The sequence below is a fragment of the Populus nigra genome, chromosome 12 (assembly GCF_951802175.1).
Source record: "Populus nigra chromosome 12, ddPopNigr1.1, whole genome shotgun sequence".
NCBI lineage: Eukaryota > Viridiplantae > Streptophyta > Magnoliopsida > Malpighiales > Salicaceae > Populus > Populus nigra.
In genome coordinates this window covers 1842846-1860454 of record NC_084863.1, presented here as the reverse complement: position 1 = coordinate 1860454, position 17609 = coordinate 1842846, and the positions used below count along the sequence as shown (strand labels likewise).

The 17609-nt window shown below is 32.8% G+C and overlaps 3 protein-coding genes across 4 annotated transcripts; 2 read left to right on the top strand and 1 right to left on the bottom strand.

The window, feature by feature from the left end:
- The first annotated feature begins 608 nt into the window (after positions 1-608).
- LOC133669782 (sugar transporter ERD6-like 2) lies at positions 609-5969 on the top strand. The gene is made up of 18 exons (XM_062090061.1): positions 609-1190; positions 2226-2288; positions 2795-2884; positions 2988-3047; positions 3149-3214; positions 3297-3362; positions 3449-3524; positions 3620-3684; positions 3984-4076; positions 4196-4279; positions 4373-4457; positions 4582-4625; positions 4718-4780; positions 4868-4927; positions 5012-5065; positions 5331-5390; positions 5504-5618; positions 5707-5969. Exons 1-18 carry the CDS (start codon positions 1020-1022, stop codon positions 5823-5825), a joined length of 1434 nt encoding a protein of 477 aa, XP_061946045.1. The 5' UTR covers positions 609-1019; the 3' UTR covers positions 5826-5969.
- A 134-nt stretch (positions 5970-6103) lies between these two features.
- LOC133669780 (large ribosomal subunit protein eL13z-like) lies at positions 6104-8140 on the bottom strand. Of its 2 annotated transcripts, none has more exons than XM_062090058.1 (5): positions 8013-8140; positions 7435-7550; positions 7147-7280; positions 6560-6718; positions 6104-6475 (listed from the first exon to the last, which is right to left on the bottom strand). In XM_062090058.1, exons 2-5 carry the CDS (start codon positions 7541-7543, stop codon positions 6254-6256), a joined length of 624 nt encoding a protein of 207 aa, XP_061946042.1. In that variant the 5' UTR covers positions 7544-7550; positions 8013-8140; the 3' UTR covers positions 6104-6253. The 2 variants fall into 2 exon arrangements, with proteins under 2 accessions (XP_061946042.1, XP_061946043.1); XM_062090059.1 differs by having other exon boundaries at positions 7973-8096.
- A 4143-nt stretch (positions 8141-12283) lies between these two features.
- Positions 12284-17188, top strand: LOC133669779 (sugar transporter ERD6-like 5). The gene is made up of 18 exons (XM_062090056.1): positions 12284-12631; positions 13400-13462; positions 13995-14084; positions 14194-14253; positions 14403-14468; positions 14554-14619; positions 14712-14787; positions 14877-14941; positions 15137-15229; positions 15348-15428; positions 15539-15623; positions 15710-15753; positions 15845-15907; positions 15988-16047; positions 16136-16189; positions 16266-16325; positions 16449-16563; positions 16644-17188. The coding sequence occupies exons 1-18, from the start codon at positions 12470-12472 to the stop codon at positions 16772-16774; spliced, it is 1434 nt and encodes a 477-aa protein (XP_061946040.1). The 5' UTR covers positions 12284-12469; the 3' UTR covers positions 16775-17188.
- The last annotated feature ends 421 nt before the right edge of the window (positions 17189-17609 follow it).

The following is a 17609-nucleotide window of genomic DNA, read 5'->3' as shown; positions in this document are numbered from 1 at the left end:
TATTGACATTCTCATGGATGGATCGGCAAAATAATAGAAGTGGATAACTAAATTAATTAAGATCCAAAGAGTCAAAAAAATTATAAGTTTCTAATATAAAATTGAAGAATTTATATATATTATAAAACAATGCTTTATAATTTTATTTTTTTAAAATAACAATTGCACCTTACGAGATTTTATATGTTGAAAACATTATAAGATTTTCTCATTATTAACACTTTATTTTTTTTTTAATATAAATAACTAAATAATCATTCAACCAATTATCCTCATAACTAACCATAAATTATTTATTTCAACAAACCAACATAAGTTATTTATTTTATTAATTTCTCATAGTCTTTTTTCAAGTTACATTGAAAATTTAATTACAACTAATTTTTAAAAAATACAATTTATAAATTATAATTTTTTAAGAAACTTAGGTTTAAAATAAGTTATAGTTTCTTTTAAACTAAGTTTTTATTATGATTCATGTTGAAAAATCAGGGGATGTTTGAGAAAATGATAGATATTACTTTTTAAAATATTTTTTACTTAGAAATATATTAGAATAATTTTTTTTAAAAAAATTACTTTTAATATATATATATATTAAAACAATCCAAAAAAATAAAAACTAATAATTTAAAATAAAATAAAAAACTTAAAATTTTAAAAAATATAGACGAACCTTGATCAAACAAACCAATTTTAAAAAAGATAGTGCACCAATTAATAGTATTAAACAAACCTTGATGAAACCCTGGGGCCCTACCTACTCACCACACCGATTTTAAATTTCTGCAACTCGTAATATCATATTAGGAGCTCTTAGACGTAGTTGAACTCTGTATGAACATGGCTTAATTTTTGTAATTTAATATCCATTTAAAATAAAGCACCAGTAGACAGAACGTGAAAATGACTTCTCAATTACCCCCTTCCCCAAACGCAATATTCTGTTTTTATTTCCAACGTTTGAAGCTCAGCAGCCTGTCTTGTCTACCCTTCTTTGTTGCCCAGAAACTCAACTAATGGAGCGGGACGGCGTAGAAGAAGGGCTGGGATCAGCAACAAGCCCTCTACTTCTTGCTGAAAAGAGCACCGGTGACAGCAACAAGCCAACCGGCGATCACTCCATCACTCCTCTTCTTGTCTTTAGCACCTCCGTTGCTCTCTGTGGTTCCTTCAGCTATGGATGTTCTGTAAGTATATGCATATATATATATATATATATATATATATATATATATACATATATAGTAGTGGCAAAGTCAGGATTTATACGTGCTGTTTTGTTTATGATCAACTGATCAATATTAGCAAAAACTTAGAGCTAATTGAACTTTAAGTTTAGCTTCTTTTTTTAAAATATTTATGTTCTTATTATGTTATCGTTTTTTTAAAAAAAATTAAATAGTAGAAGAAAAATCCAAGCCAAGTGTCAATCATAACTACAAATTTATGTTAGTGTAGTCCGAAGCCGAATTAATGGCCTCTCTCGTCAATTGAGATTTAGCAACATTTATAGTACTTCGGTGTAATTTAAACAGAAACTTTTGTGACTGATTAAGAAGTCGTAATTTTATATTAGCATGTTGCTTTATTAAACTTATGTGTATAAAAAGTATAACCTATCAAACCCGCAACTCAGGTCATTAGACATGGATAAACCAATAAAAAAACATTTAATGTTAAATGATATGAGATCGAGATAATCTTAAAAAAAAAAAATAACATGGTTTAATTGGAGTTAAAATACTAAAATTTGTTATTCTAATCATGAGACCAAAATATCCATATAGAAAACAAATTAAAATAGATTATGAAGTTCAATTCTCATCCGACTCAATATTAAATGATAATTTAAAAAAAATTCAATTAAAAAAAAATATAAAAAAAAATCCAAATCAATTCGTGCTAACCCCTTAAACACTGTTCTCTGGTCGATCGGAATAACTTAATAAAAAGCAAATAAAAAAAATTATGAAACCTAATTTCTAATTAATCTATGAGAGTTAGATAACCCAATAAAAAATAAATTTAATATTAAATAATAAAATTGAAAAAAATTCAAAGAAAAAAATTCAAAGAAAAAAAGCAAAAGCAAATGTTTTTTTTTATTTTTTTTTTCTGAAGGCCGCACTAAAACAAGTGAGGAAATTACTGTTAATTACTATATTATTTTCCTTGTTAATAATAATAATAATACATTGACTATTATTGGAATTTCTTGTCAGGTGGGTTATTCATCTCCAGCAGAATCTGGAATCATGGAAGATTTAGGCCTCTCTGTTGCTGAAGTTAGCACTAACTATTCCAAATTTCCAATTCACCAGCTCTCTCTCTTTTTCGCTAGTGAAGAGTGCATTTAGCACTTTTGTTCATATATAGTAACATCATATCATTCTTTCCTTGTTGAAATCATCTCAATCCCAATTGTGAGTGTTTCAGGATATAAGTAACACAAAGATAAAGATATAGAAATAAATTTTTTCAGATAATTTTAGAGTATATTTATAACTTTTTAAAATAAAAACCCTTTATCCCATCTTTTTGATGATGAACAAGAAAGTTACTTAAATGCTTGTAAACATTGATAAATATTTAGTATTGGTATTCTATGTGACCATTCATTACATTTACTGGAATATTTAAATTAATTACATTTTTTTATTTGATTTTAATTCATTAATTAATTAATTTATACTTTTTTTGTAACAAGATTTTCTTATTTCCTTGTATTACATTTGCAGCGTCCTACATTTTCTTGGCTTGATGGGTTCTGTTTTTTTCCTAAAACCTGCAGTACTCAGTTTTTGGTTCGATAGTGACCATAGGAGGAATGATAGGTGCAATCTTAAGTGGGAAGATGGCCGATCTCATCGGTCGAAGAGGAGTAGTCTCCTTGACAACATCACCCTTTCAGTTTAAACGTTAAGAGTTTATATTATCATGCCCTAAATTATTTTCTAATTTGCTGTAATTTTTATGTCAAGCAGACAATGTGGATATGCCAAATAGTCTGCATGGCAGGCTGGCTAGCAATAGCATCTGCTAAGGTTTTTATTTCCTCTCCCCCCATCAAATTCTCTGTCTTTCTATCTTAATCACATAATACATGTCTAATGGAGCCAACGAGTGTTTGAATTCTTGTCTAAAGAATGCTTGGTGTGTGGACATTGGAAGATTCGTAGTTGGAGTCGCCATAGGGATTCTTACTTATGTGGTACTGATTTCACAAGCTTCCATTTCATGTCTGATCACCATCTCTCTGTGAGGTATAATGCAGCCTGCGTTTTTTGTAACAGGTACCTGTATATATTTCAGAAATAACACCTAAGAATCTTAGAGGAAGATTTACTTCGGCTACTCAGGTTAAATTAAATTAGTGGATGCAATGAAAAATCAAGGAGTTTTCTCCCCTCTTTTTTAATGGAACCTTAATTTTTCATCTATATAGTTGTTAGTATGCTGCGGCTTTGCTGTAACATTTTTCGCTGGAAGTATTGTAGGTTGGCGTGCCTTGTCTCTACTTGGTATGAAATTTGTATCATCTTTCTTTCTGAGATTAAGACAACATTAATTTGTTTATGATAGAGTATTAATTGAGTTAATGTGATCTTGTTTTCAGCTGCTATTCCAAACATAGTGCAGATTGTTTGTTTGTTCTTCGTTCCAGAGTCTCCAAGATGGCTGGTGAGTCCAATTTATAATATTGTTGCTAATGTGGTAATGCATGGAGACGTGAATATATTGCGAGGTGAAAATGAAGACGACTAAGGTAGTTTTTTGTTACTGTCTTGGAGAAAAATGACGGGGACAACAAGGATATATCTCTGCGTACTTCATGATGTTTTGAAAACGCAAAAATTCACTCTAAAATTGTTTCAAAAACATGATTATTTTATAGCTTCGTCTCTTTCTCATCGACTAAACACGTTTTTGTCTCTTCTATCCTGGAACACTATCCAAACACGACCTAAATTGTCTAACAGGCAAAACTCGGTCGTGAAAAAGAGTTTGAAGCTACATTGCAACGTCTTAGGGGAACGAAATCGGATATTTCTGAAGAAGCAGCTGATATCAGAGTAACTTCAATCTTCATATCTTGAAACAAACTGGCTGCAAGTTTTCTCAATTTGAATCAAGTTTCCAGTTCTGATGATTTTTGAGGTCCATAACAAGAGATGACATTTTCTTCTTATAGGGTGCTATAGAAACTTTGAAACGCACCTCAGATGAAGCTAGAACTCTAGAGTTGTTCCAGAAGAGATATGCTTATGCAATTATTGTAAGTTCGCCGAATCTTGAATAAGTTCTCTATTTTGTATATAAAAATTATCTCCCTCATTACATATTTCTTTGGATTGATTAACTGGATTAGGTTGGAGTAGGACTCATATTACTACAAACATTTGGAGGGAATAGTGCAGTGTCATATTATCTTGGTACCATATTTGCTAAAGCTAGTAAGTATCTAGCATATGAGAAAGATCTTTATAATTGAAGATATAAGCATGCATGCATGCCATGTATAAACCTACAATGTGACGTAGGAAGGCAAAATAATGATTTCTGTTTGGTTTTCCATAGATGTTTCAACCTCTGTTGGACCTATAGTTTTTGCTCTTCTACAGGTAGATACATGAGTTGATATTATTTTATTTTCCTGAAGGTGAATAAGAGAATTATTCTGTTTGTCTTACTGACAGCAGGTGATTTTCTGCAGATTCCAATATCTATTGTAACTATACTCTTGATGGATTTATTTGGAAGACGAACACTTCTTATGGTAAGAACTCACAAGGGCAATAATTTCTTTTTATTTTGATGTAGCTGATGATCAAGGCTGTAACCAAATCTACCAACAATGTTGCAGGCCTCTGCTACGGCATCATGCTTATGCTCGTTCCTTGTAGGGTTATCTTTCTGCTTCCAGGTAATTTAACCACAAGCATGGACAAGTAATTCTATTTCTTTTCACAGTGTAGCTAATGATCCTGTTGTCGTTATGAATGAGCAGGAACTCCACTATCTGAAAGAGCTCACCCCAATTTTGACAGTGGTTGGCATAATGGTAACTTAATCCAGCCAAAATATATTATCTTTGCTCCTTGACAAGAAAAATAAGTCTACCTTGTTGACAAGATTTTCTCATTTCTTCTGCACTTTCATCATCCCTAGCCTGGAAAACTACCAAAAACTCAGGATTTTTTTCTATAGAATGAACAGAAGCTCACCACTTGAGTACCTGTATTGATTTGTTCTGATTTTATTTTGAGAAAATTCTCCTTGCAAGCTAGTTACACATCAATGTGCTCGTTGATTGATTTTATAACCAGGGTTTTGGCTGTGGTTTTGCCTTGGGCATGTCAGGAATACCTTGGGTTATAATGGCAGAGGTACTTACCTTATGTGATTATGCGTCAACTTTTCATCTATATGTACTTTTAACAGGAGAATTATGTAAGAAGATAATTTATAACTTGAACTTGAGCATGAGTTTTCACTGCAGATATTTCCTGTAAATATTAAGGCATCAGCAGGAAGCCTTGTGGTTTTAACCAGCTGGGCTAGTTCTTGGATTCTGACATACACATTTAATTTCATGTTGGAATGGAGTTCAGCTGGTGAATCCTCCTCCCTCCCTCCTACATCAAAACACACAAATACTGAAGAATTTTTCATGCCTATTGTGACCTTGATAGTATTTTGCAGGAACATTTTTCATCTTCAGTGGAATGTGTGCTTTAACTATTTTATTCATATGGAGGTTGGTGCCAGAGACGAAGGGACGGACACTGGAAGAAATACAATCAACATTAATCAGCTCATAGTAGTAATAGGGAAATTCCAAAGATGATACAATGTTGAGCTGAGGACGTGAAAATTTTTCCTTGATTATTTTTTAAAACAATTATATGTAATTGATTTATGAATATAAATAATGAAATCCTGGGCAAGTTGGGAAATTACTATAACCTCAAAGCAATTATTTCCAGTTCAAAAAGTAATGCACAAATCTAGAGTTCCAGTCCAGTATGGAATGAACACATCTAATCAACCTTTGGAACAGAAACAAGCAGCCCAGCTATGACACCGATACTATCAGAACTTGAGCACGGCAAAAAACAATAATAATAATAACGGCAAGCAGCATATTCAAATATATTTGAAAGCAAGTCCACAAACTAGGAATCCTTGAAACTTCTAAGACACGATTGAACAACGAAACAACAAAAATCCACTTGACAGGGTCAAACTTCTACTTCTTCTCTTCCTTCTCGGCTTCTGCAGCCCTCTTCAACCTGACACCAACATGGCGTGCACTCGTGCGCTCCACACGGAGCTTGTCATAAGCCCTGAATGACTTCATTTCCTCAGTGACCTTCACAAGCTCCACGGATGGCTTCTCCAGTACAATAGGCATAATCTGTCCTTGTACTTGGGTTGCAGTTGCCAGTTCCTCAGGAGCAGAATCACCAGCCTGCAAGGAATACATGTATAAAATGAAATTCCAAGTAGAAAACCAGACGGTCATCATATAATTCAGCCATACCACAGAAAGTACCTTGAACTTGCGAGCACGTCTTGGGAAGACAACCAATTTGGCCTTGTATGTTTTCAGCCTCTGAACATTAGCTTGGAGACCCTCCAGAGAACGATTCCTGCGACGGTGATCAACTGCAATTCCAATTGTTGGAGCAAGTTTCTTTGGAATACCAGCAGCCTAGTGAAGAAAAAATAAATGGTTTATTCACTATACAAAACTAACAAACATATCCACAGTTACCATGAAGAACCACAAATATCCAAACATTACATAGAAAGTGAAAACCATCCCCAAGACTCTTGCAAGACCTCAAGCAAATTTACATATCCATGCTCACAGAGAAATGTGCTATGAAAACTAGATACATATATACATATCCATCTCTATTAAATGTTGATACGAAACATTTCTAAGTTAAAATCTGAAACTGTGCAAAGTAAAAATACAACTCCATATCAGAGTAAATACAGATACCCTAACCTAAAACTCTAAGCAGATGCACGCAATTAATAGCAGGGGAAAAAAATTTAGCCCTTCAAAGATTAGAAGATAATGAAACATGAAAAAATAAACGAAGAATCAGGATAATAAAAAAAACAACTAACCTTGAGTTCTTCAAGAGAAAAACCCCTACCAGCTCTCACTTTCATATTATATTTCAAAGTCTGGCCATGTACAATGGGTCGAAGAGGTCCGGCCGTAGGTCGAGGAAAGATTTTGACTGCCTTCTTCTGACGAGCTGAAGATGGTTACAAATAACACAGGCATAAATATTCTTAATATAACTATTTCCAGGAAAGGACCCTAGAAACAACGGGCCACATGTGCAGTACATGTAAACAGACAGACAGAGATGGGTAAATTCGATTAAAAGATAAACAGAAGCCACTCACCTATGCGTCTGCGGGTCTTTCGGGCTGGTTGGTTAAACCATGTCTTGACATAGTTTTGCCAGTGCTTCTTGAAGTGCCCATTGGGCACAACATTGTTATGCTTAACCATGTCTTACCTGAACCAGTACAAGTCACAGAGTGAGAGGCACGACATGTGAAACGAATCATGCTGACAACGTTAAGAAAGCAGGGCTTAAACTAACAAAAACCACAAGCACGCTATATCAAAACTAAATCACTTAGTCACTTAGATTAACCATTAACTGGCTTCCTATTGGACAAAACAAGCTACAAATCGAAGCAGCAGGATGGAGAGCACAGAGACAATGATGGAGAAAAGGATAATAACTTGGAGGTGGGAGAAAACCCAAAACAGAAAATCACTTAATAACTCTTGTGCAAGCTAACCAGCAGGCAATAGCAATCCACAAGCTAAAAAAAAGAAGCAATGCTTAAAACTCGTCAGCAGATCCAACAATGTTCTTGGTAAAGCAAGCGAAGTACAAGAAAATGGTTACCCAAATTCTGGGTTACTTACAAAAAAGAAACTGAAGGCAAAGGAGAGACTAGAGACACACCTGTGAGAGAGAAAGGCGCGGCCGTTTATGAGAGGATGAGGAAGGGGAGGAGGAAGGGGAATTTTAGGGTGTAGGGTTTTTTAGGGTTAAGCTTTCGCCATTCAAATGTGACAAAGCCCAATATAAGCCGGCCCAACACCACTAACCAGATCTCGTATTATTATATAGATTTAAAATATATTTAGTATGCAGTGCATATTTTTTAAAAAATATTTTTTATTTAAAGTAAAATTAAAATTATTTTTTTATTTTTAATATTAAAATTTTTATAAAATACTAAAAAAATTATTTAATATTTTTTCAAGCAGACAAACACTGTTAGAAATAGTATTTATCATTATATTTTAATTTGGATTGACTAAACAGGTAATTACTTAGTTAAAACAGTATTTTTTATTATATTATTTTTTAAAAAAATTCATTTAAATTAACTTTAAATCGTTTTTTAATTATTGCGGCCCTAGGGCATTTTCCATCAAGAAAAATATTCATTTGGGCGCGGACGAGCACATGCTTCATGCTTGTCATTTGCCTCTTTTTTTTGTTATTATTATTTCTTTCTCAGTTACCTAAGGCGAGCGAAATGGTAAGTGATGCTACAATGATAAATATATAAAATTAAATATGTTATTATAATAGTTTTAGAATAAATTTTTATATATTTAAAATAGAAGGTCTCCTAGACATATTTTTTATTTTTAAAATATCACTGTAAAAAAATTTTATTCTAAAATTATACAACTAAAACTTGAAATGACAAAAATAATTATTATCATAATTTTAAAACCTGACCCGGCCGTTGATTCGGGACAAAATCCAGGTCACGGGATGGAAGGGTCAACCCAAGTTGATCCAAATCAACATAAAAATAAAAAGTAGTTATTATTATAATTTTAAAAATCAATTCAAGGGTTGACTAAGATAAGACTCATGTTATTGGTAAAGAGGGTCAACTCAGGTTGACATAAATCAATATAAGGATAAAAATTATTATTATTATATTTTAAAAAATCAACTCGGGAGTTTACTAGGGCGAGCCTTAGATCACGGGTCAGGAGGGTCAAACCGATTGACCTATTTTTTTAAAAAAATCACAGCAATCTTGTTTTGACAAAAAATTTTTAAAAAAATCAACGAGTTTTTACCTATTTTATCCTAGGTCGACCCAGGTTTTTGACCAGATCGGATTAAGACAATCCTTCCTTTATTTTTTCTTAAACTTGAAATAGTCTAAGTCTTGAATCATCTGGGTTTTTAGTCAACCCGTCAAGCCAATCCGTAGTTTATTATTAATTTTAACATTCAATATAAACTAAAATAAAAATATATTTCTAATTATTTTTTAAAATATATAAGTTTTATAGTAATATATATTAATAGTAAAATAATATTTTTTTTCATATTTTTTTTTGTATATTCACTATAACCAAATATAATATAATAATAATAATAATAACAACCGTATCTTATACACCAATATTAAACACAATTTTATCATATCTTCACCATCTCCGTTATTTTCATCTCTCCAACCACACAATATTTAAAATACAAACCCATATATAATTGAGCTAAAGATAGACATGTGCTAGCGTGGCAGTATCATCAAATGAGAATAGGAATGGTGGGTCGTTTTATCCTTTTCACATAAAAAATATTGGGTAGACAACTGTATTTTGCTTCTTTTTGTTTTTACTAGTGAGATTGTATTATTTAACTTTTTATTTAGGTAAAGAAAGTTATTAATTGATATTCTATATTCTATATATATAATATATGTTAAAAATATATCTCATTTTTAATTAGAGATTTGAAGTCTCAACAAAAACTCTAACATTGAATTGAGATTCCCTTTAATGCGTTAGGGGTTGAAGTTTAACCTTAAGTTAGTATATGTAAGAAAAACATAATGTACAATGAAAGGAAATAGAATAAAGATCTTAGAGAGTGTGATTGAATGAACCGGCATGTAGTTTTAAAATGGCTTGAACTTGAATGATTTACCTTATACCTATAAGTATTTATAAACCTCGAGCATGTCTACTTACCTTCGTAGAGAATGGTGTTGCAAATACCTTGAAATAAATGAGGTTGCATATGAATTGTTGTGTTTTTTGTGTCATTGGTAGAGAAAATTGGTGCTCATCGTCAATTGTGATGTTTCTTCGGTGCTATTAGTAAAAAAATTAGTATTTCTGCTCCGCATAAAGAATTTGGTGCGCACTTAAACAACAATATATGGTTTGAAAGTATGCAGGTATGTACCAGTGGGAGGTGCGTGACATTGCTTAAACTTCTTAGAACTTAAAAAATATATTGAGATATTTGCTTGTGTAGATGTACTCTGTTGAGGCTTAAAAATACCATGGCTAACTTGTCGCAGCTCAAAAATTGTCAAGCTAGGGTGTCTAGCTGTTCGAGGCAATCCTAAATAGTTAGAATTTATAGCTGTTTGAGCATGTCCCAACCTACTATGATAATTTTATAAAAAAATAAACTAAAAAAAATATGATGATGAATTTTTAATCAATCTAATATTGAAGGAATAAATTAAAAGTAAAAATATTCAATTAAAAAAAAATAAAAAAAACCTAAGTAAACCCGAGTTAATATGTTAAACTCGTGATCATGTTTACACTCTCTGCTACATTTTATAACTTTTTTCTAAATTATTATCTATTTAATTATAGGACAACTAGGTGCATGACTTTTGATGTATAAAAAAAATAACTTTTTTAAGAATGAAAAATAAGATAGGTTGGACTAAGAATGTATTTGTTTTTGAGGTAATTTTTGTGGTTGTGGTTTTAAAAAAGTATGGTTAAGTGTGGTTATTTAGATTTAGATACGTGTTTGGTACAAATTATAATTGAAGTTTATATGTAGCAAAAAACATGGTAAAAATTAAATTGTGCTTTTCAAAAAATATTATAATTAACTTGATAAATTCATTTATGGTCTCAAATAACTTTAAAATTAATTAAAGGACATGAAATTAACTTAATTTCTGAAAATTCTCAAGTTCATATCTATTCTTTTAGAGTATGAGAACACCAATAAACATCTTAATAAAATTATTTTTATTGAATAAAATAAAAAAAAAATTATGATTAAAATTAATATTAATAATATTTTTTTCTCTTTACTTATAAAATTTTTCGTATTTTTCCCAGCTATCCTCGTTTTAGCTATAATAGCTAGCAAGGCTCGACAAAAAGTGTAGCATCGTTGCAATTCTCAATTTTTTTTTATGGTTGATGGAGAGAGAGAAGGCTGGTAGCACTTGTAAATAAGATTGTCAATTCTGTTTCGGTAGGCATTTTGTTTTTTCAATTAGAATGGAATGTTTCAATTTCAGAGTGTTTCGGCGTGCCGTTTCGGGGTTGTACTGTTTATATATATATATATATATATTTATATTCAACAAACATAATTCAAATTCAATATAAATTAATTATAAATTATGCAATACAAACACAATGCCAAACAAATATAATTTCAAAATTTAAAATATTTCTAAATAGTCAAGATTAAATAGATCTTTAACTGAAAGTAATTCAACTTAAACAAAATATCAAAATATTATGAAAGTAAAATGTTTTAACATAAATATTTTAAATATAAAGTTAGGTCAATGTTATTAAGGCTAATAAAATCTAAAACATCCCTTGTTTTGCTCAAATTCCTACAAAGTATAAACATGAAAAAAACAACATGAATATAAACCATATATATTAGTGATAAATCTAATTTTAAAAAATTAATATCATTGTTAATGAAAATAGTAATAATAATTTTCAATGTTATTATTAATATCATTGTTATAGAAAATAGTAATAAAAAAGAGCTTTTTATAATTGGGTGGTTTAATTAATTAAATTGAATAAGGTTCAATTTGATTCAATGGATTTTCAAGAGCGGAACGAAACATATGGAATGGAACCGGAACGTTTCGGACGGAATTTAGCCGAAAAATCCGGAATGGACCGAGATTTAAAATGAGATGAAATTTGTTCCGTTTTGTTCAACTTTTTAAATTGATATGAAATGTTTCGGTCATTCCAGACAGAACAGAATGGAATTGACAACCTTACTCGTAAGTGGATAGAAGTACCCAGCAATGACAGAAAGTGTAAAGGGCTTATAAGTCTGAAACCTTAATACATGGTTAAAATGATTAAAATTAGAAAATTCAGGGACCTAATGCACTTTTATCCCTTCATTAATCCCCATCAAGAAAAACAGAAGACAAGGCAGTCAACATCGAGTGGGTCCCTTGCCAGCAGTCTACCTGTCATGCTGTCTTGGTGTTCATCATCAAGTCCTCCTATACAGAAACTCTCTTTCCATGCTTGAACTTGAACAGTTGAACTCATCTTTGCTTCACGGTCCCTTAATTGTTTTGGCTCAATTATATCTTGGTCTTTCAAGAAATTCAAGATAAGAGTAGGATAAGCATGGAAGGAGAAATATCAAGCCCTTTACTTCTCAAAGAAAGGACTCAAATACATGGTGGTGGCAGTGGAGGGGAAGAGCAGAGAGGAGGTTCTTCAGCAACAACTATGGTGGTGTTAAGTACCCTTGTAGCTGTGTCAGGCTCATATGTTTTCGGATCAGCTGTAAGTTCTTTCACTATTACCCTTACTTTCATTGTAGGTAAATGTGTGGTCCATGAAAGATTTCCTATTTTGATACACGATGAATATGTTGGGATTAAATTTTGTCTCGTGCAGAATCTTGGGCCAAACTGCCCTTAATTGACACCAATTTTTTATTTCTTGTAAATGATGAACTAATTAGATTAAGTTTGCATGGTTTTAGAGGTAAATAATTCTCAAGGCTTAACCAATGGATGGATTCATCAGTCATAGATTTGCAAATAAAAGATCATGAGTCGTAGCCCTGATACTGATTTGCTGTTAATTAATGCTGTAAGGCAGAACGCAGTGGCATGACAATTGCATTATTCTGAGAAGCTATCTTCTTTTTTTCCCCTCCATTAAAATGCATTTATGAGCAAAAAAACATGAAGTTTGAAAGTAACTAGTGAGATACATTTGGAAAAGAATTGCCCTAATTTTTATTGATGAAAGATAAGGTAGTGGATTGCAATTACAGCAGGTGCATTTAATCTGAGGATCTTTAAATCTCAACTTGGAATTTGAACGATATTGGTACCAACTTTTGATGAATATGTTTATATTTGCATGGTGAGGTGTGAAGGTTTTCTATTCTATTGGTTTCTTTTCTGGGGTGCATAGCAGTCTTTGGCAGTGTGATAATATGAACTTGTTAGGCCTATTGTGCACAATGATATCTCTCCTCCAAAAGAATAGCTATCCATTTCAGCTGATTTGTGGACTAAACTGCATAAATTTTATGTACAGATAGGATATTCATCACCTACTCAATCTGGAATCATGGAAGACCTGGGTCTATCTGTAGCAGAGGTAAGCAATTATAATACAAGGTTAAGTAAAATCTTTTCAGTTGTTCAATAAGTACTGCATCATTCTGTCCTTTTGCATAAAATGCCTTGTATTGCTTTTTTTTTTTTCCTGTATATAGGAGCATGGATCTCTGATATGCAGTCTTGTTTTAACACATAAATTGATTTTAGTCGATGAAAATAATCTTGATTTCATTGTTATCAACACTTTCGTGACCTTTAGTAATGAAGGGAATTGTAACGTAATAATATAAAACCATGATGGAGCTCACCTAATTGCTTAAGTTTTTAGATTGAGATGGTTTTTTGACGGGAATAACAATATATCTTTCATGATTAGTAATGAAAGGCAATAGTTGCAGGTATTGAACTTCATCATTCACCAAGAAACTTGATGTCACCAGCCAAATTGCATGTGTCTAAGCAGATTAAAAATTATATGCCATTAATTGAATCTCGTGTGTAATTGATTGTATCTTAATTTTCTTTTGAATTCCTCAAATGTTTGCTTTCTATCTCATTTTTTTATGCAGTACTCACTTTTTGGTTCAATATTGACCATTGGGGCAATGATAGGAGCAATAATGAGTGGGAGAATAGCAGATTATATCGGCCGAAGAGGTGTAAGTAGTACCGTGGAATTATAACTGGCTGTACCACATTACTATTAAATTCTACATCAAGCCACTTCTCAACTCTTGATTTTTCCTTACTTTGGCTTTGACAAACCAGACAATGGGCTTTTCAGAAATAATCTGCATTATAGGGTGGATGCTAATAACATTCTCCAAGGTTCTCTTCTCATCTCCTTCTACATCCTGCAGTTTCATTACTATGCTTATGCTCTGTACAGATTCTAAGGAGAATATGAATGCTTCAATATCAGTTCTATGTTTATTTTATTCAATCAATATGTTGAACTTTTCAATGTGTGTTGAAAGGCTTCTTGGTGGCTTGATGTTGGAAGACTGCTTGTGGGATATGGGATGGGCCTTCTTTCTTATGTGGTAATTCTCTTTCAGCATTTGATTCACAGTTAATTACTCGTTCATGGATCAGGACTAAGTCATTTGTGTTTTCATTAACAAAAAGATTCCCATATACATAGCTGAAATTACTCCTAAGAATCTTCGAGGAGGTTTTACGACAGTTCATCAGGTATGGCATTATGAAGTCCACTTAGTGTATACTGTTTGGCTCTAGACAAAGAATATCATTTCCTGACGCCCTACTCACCACTGATTCTGCAGTTGATGATATGCTGTGGGGTGTCAATTACATATCTTATTGGAGCTTTCGTGTCCTGGCGAATCTTAGCTCTAATTGGTAAATTTTCTGTCTGCGTAATTTGGTGATCCTACAAGTAATGTGAAGGTAGTTCCATGACTGCTGGCTTGTCTTTGGTGTCAATCCAGGAACTATTCCATGTATTGTTCAGATTGTTGGTCTATTCTTCATTCCAGAATCTCCTAGATGGTTGGTGAGCAATACTCCGAAATTGTAAACAACTTTGTATGGCCATGAAGGGATTGTAATTTTGTCATTGCTGCTCAAGGAACTTCTGAGTATTTTGTGGCCATGTAAATTGCTAAAATTTCTTGTTAGTGCATGTAAGAAAAGCTAGCATCCGTTTAACATGAGATATTTGAGAGTATATGGCAAATGACCGTTGCAGGCAAAGATTGGGCGAGGTAGAGAATGTGAAGTGGCTCTACAGTGCCTTAGAGGGCACAATGCTGATATTTCTGATGAAGCAGCTGAGATTAGAGTAAGCTTTTTACTTGATATGTTCAACATAAAATTGAAGTTTTGCTCTTCGCTTTACATCTGTGTTTTTTGTTCATTTGCTTTGACATAAGAATAGAGATGGGTTTTAATGGTTACAGGATTACACAGAAACCATTCTGCAGCTTTCGGAAGCTAGTATATTTGAATTATTCCAGTGGAAATATGCTCATTCACTCATTGTGAGCTTTCTTTGATACATCCTAACCACAAAATTTTCCCTTTTTGTCCCTGTGAATTTGGAGAAACATTCAATAGGAATAAAATTTAGGAGTAAATTAAATTTGTTTAGGTTGGAGTTGGCCTGATGGTACTGCAACAATTTGGAGGGGTCAATGGCATTGCATTTTATGCAAGTTCCATATTTATATCAGCAGGTAGATGAAGGATCTTTCATTAATTAATTATACACAATTTATTCAAACAGGAGTAGTGATCATTTGAATCTCTGATTGTATGACAGGGTTCTCTGGCAGTATCGGGATGATTGCAATGGTTGTTGTTCAGGTTACAACTCTCAATGTTGTTAAGCATTGGACTCTGCTTAATTCTTTTTAAGAGATAAAGTGTGACAAATATTAGAATTTGTTTTCTGCAGATTCCAATGACAGCACTTGGAGTAGTTTTGATGGATATATCTGGACGACGTCCTCTTTTGATGGTATGAAGGCATAGAAATTGTTCGAAGTCTGTGATGTCATTTGAGTGCTAACCCATCCTGAAGTCTACCAATTTTTATAGGTCTCTGCAGCAGGAACATGCTTGGGTTGCTTTCTTGCAGCATTATCATTTTTATTGCAGGTTCTTTTGGAATAAAATCATTTCTCTTGGAAATATTTTCCCCATTTTTATGTAAATTTGCTGAGAGCACATAGCTTGCTATTTGCAGTACCTTAATAAATCGGTGGCTGTCTCTCCATTTCTTGCACTTTTTGGTGTGCTGGTAATGCTAAATAACTATAAAGGCAAATTCTCCTTCTTTTTGATATACATGGTATGCTTACAGATCATTCAATCAGATTTATACAGGATCATTCTCACTAGGTATGGGAGGGATTCCATGGGTTATTATGTCTGAGGTAAGTGGACTACATTAGGCTCAAATATTTGTAGTGCTCGAAAAAAAATTATTATGTTCGATAAACTTTTGAAATATGAATAAATGATGAATAGCTTGACCATAAGAATAATTTCAATTTCAGGTCTTTCCTATAAACATGAAGGGTTCAGCTGGAAGCCTAGTGACACTAGTTAGCTGGTTAGGTTCTTGGATTATATCCTATGCTTTCAACTTCTTGATGGATTGGAGTTCAGCAGGTAATGCTCTCTCTTGCTCTCTATTTCTCTGTTTTATGTAGACAAAATCTAAGCTACCGTGTAATATTCTTTGGCTTCAGGAACGTTCTTCATATTCTCATGCATATGTGGCCTGACCGTCCTGTTTGTGGCAAAGCTGGTACCAGAGACCAAGGGGCGAACACTAGAAGAAATACAAGCATCAATGAATCCATTTTCAGCGAAGAGATAAATCCTATCATTTCAGCATAAGACACATTACAAAAATAACATGGAAGTGGCTTGGTTCTGCATGTAAGACTAAACATGCTATCAAGTGTTTAGAATCAAGTTATTTTCTTTCTAAGAGGTGGAATGGAATAACCTGGTTGAAGTGTAGTGATCATACATATGTAATGCTTGTATGTCCCATATAGGTCTCATTCTTCTACCATTTCCGGGAGTAGATGGCTATTCATGGCTATCACTTTGATACCAAAGAAGTGTTTGGCCCGATGCTTTATTTTTGTCCTAGTTGATCCTGATTCGACATTAGAAGTCCTTTGTAAGAGTTACTGATTATCGTAAGATCGAATAAGGGGTACTGAAGTTGTGATAGAAAATAAGCTCAATCTCTAAAATCACACTATCTATTTTGAATCATAAAGCTGTTCGTTGTCCGGGCTTATATGTATAGAGCTGGGTTGATACTGCTTTTTTCTTTTTCATTTTTTTTTGAAAGTTCAGGATATCTGAGATCCAATGTTCATGTCCAGACAAGTCATGCATACAAGAATTGAATTGGTACATTTATGGAAAAAAAAAGTTTCTGTTTTGCATCTTATCATTGGATTGAAATCCGAGATATAACAAAGGAATATATCCACTCACAGCTTCACCCAGACTTCAAAGGTTTGTGACAGTAACTAATTGAAACCCTATATGAGATCGAAGGATGGCATGCTTATATCTTGTTCAAGTTTCCATAAGAAACATTACAAAATAACATGAGGAATGCTTTGAGGGGTTGTGTCCAAATTCCAAACTCTGCACCAGCTTGGCAAGAAAGCAAAGGGGGGATTATTAAC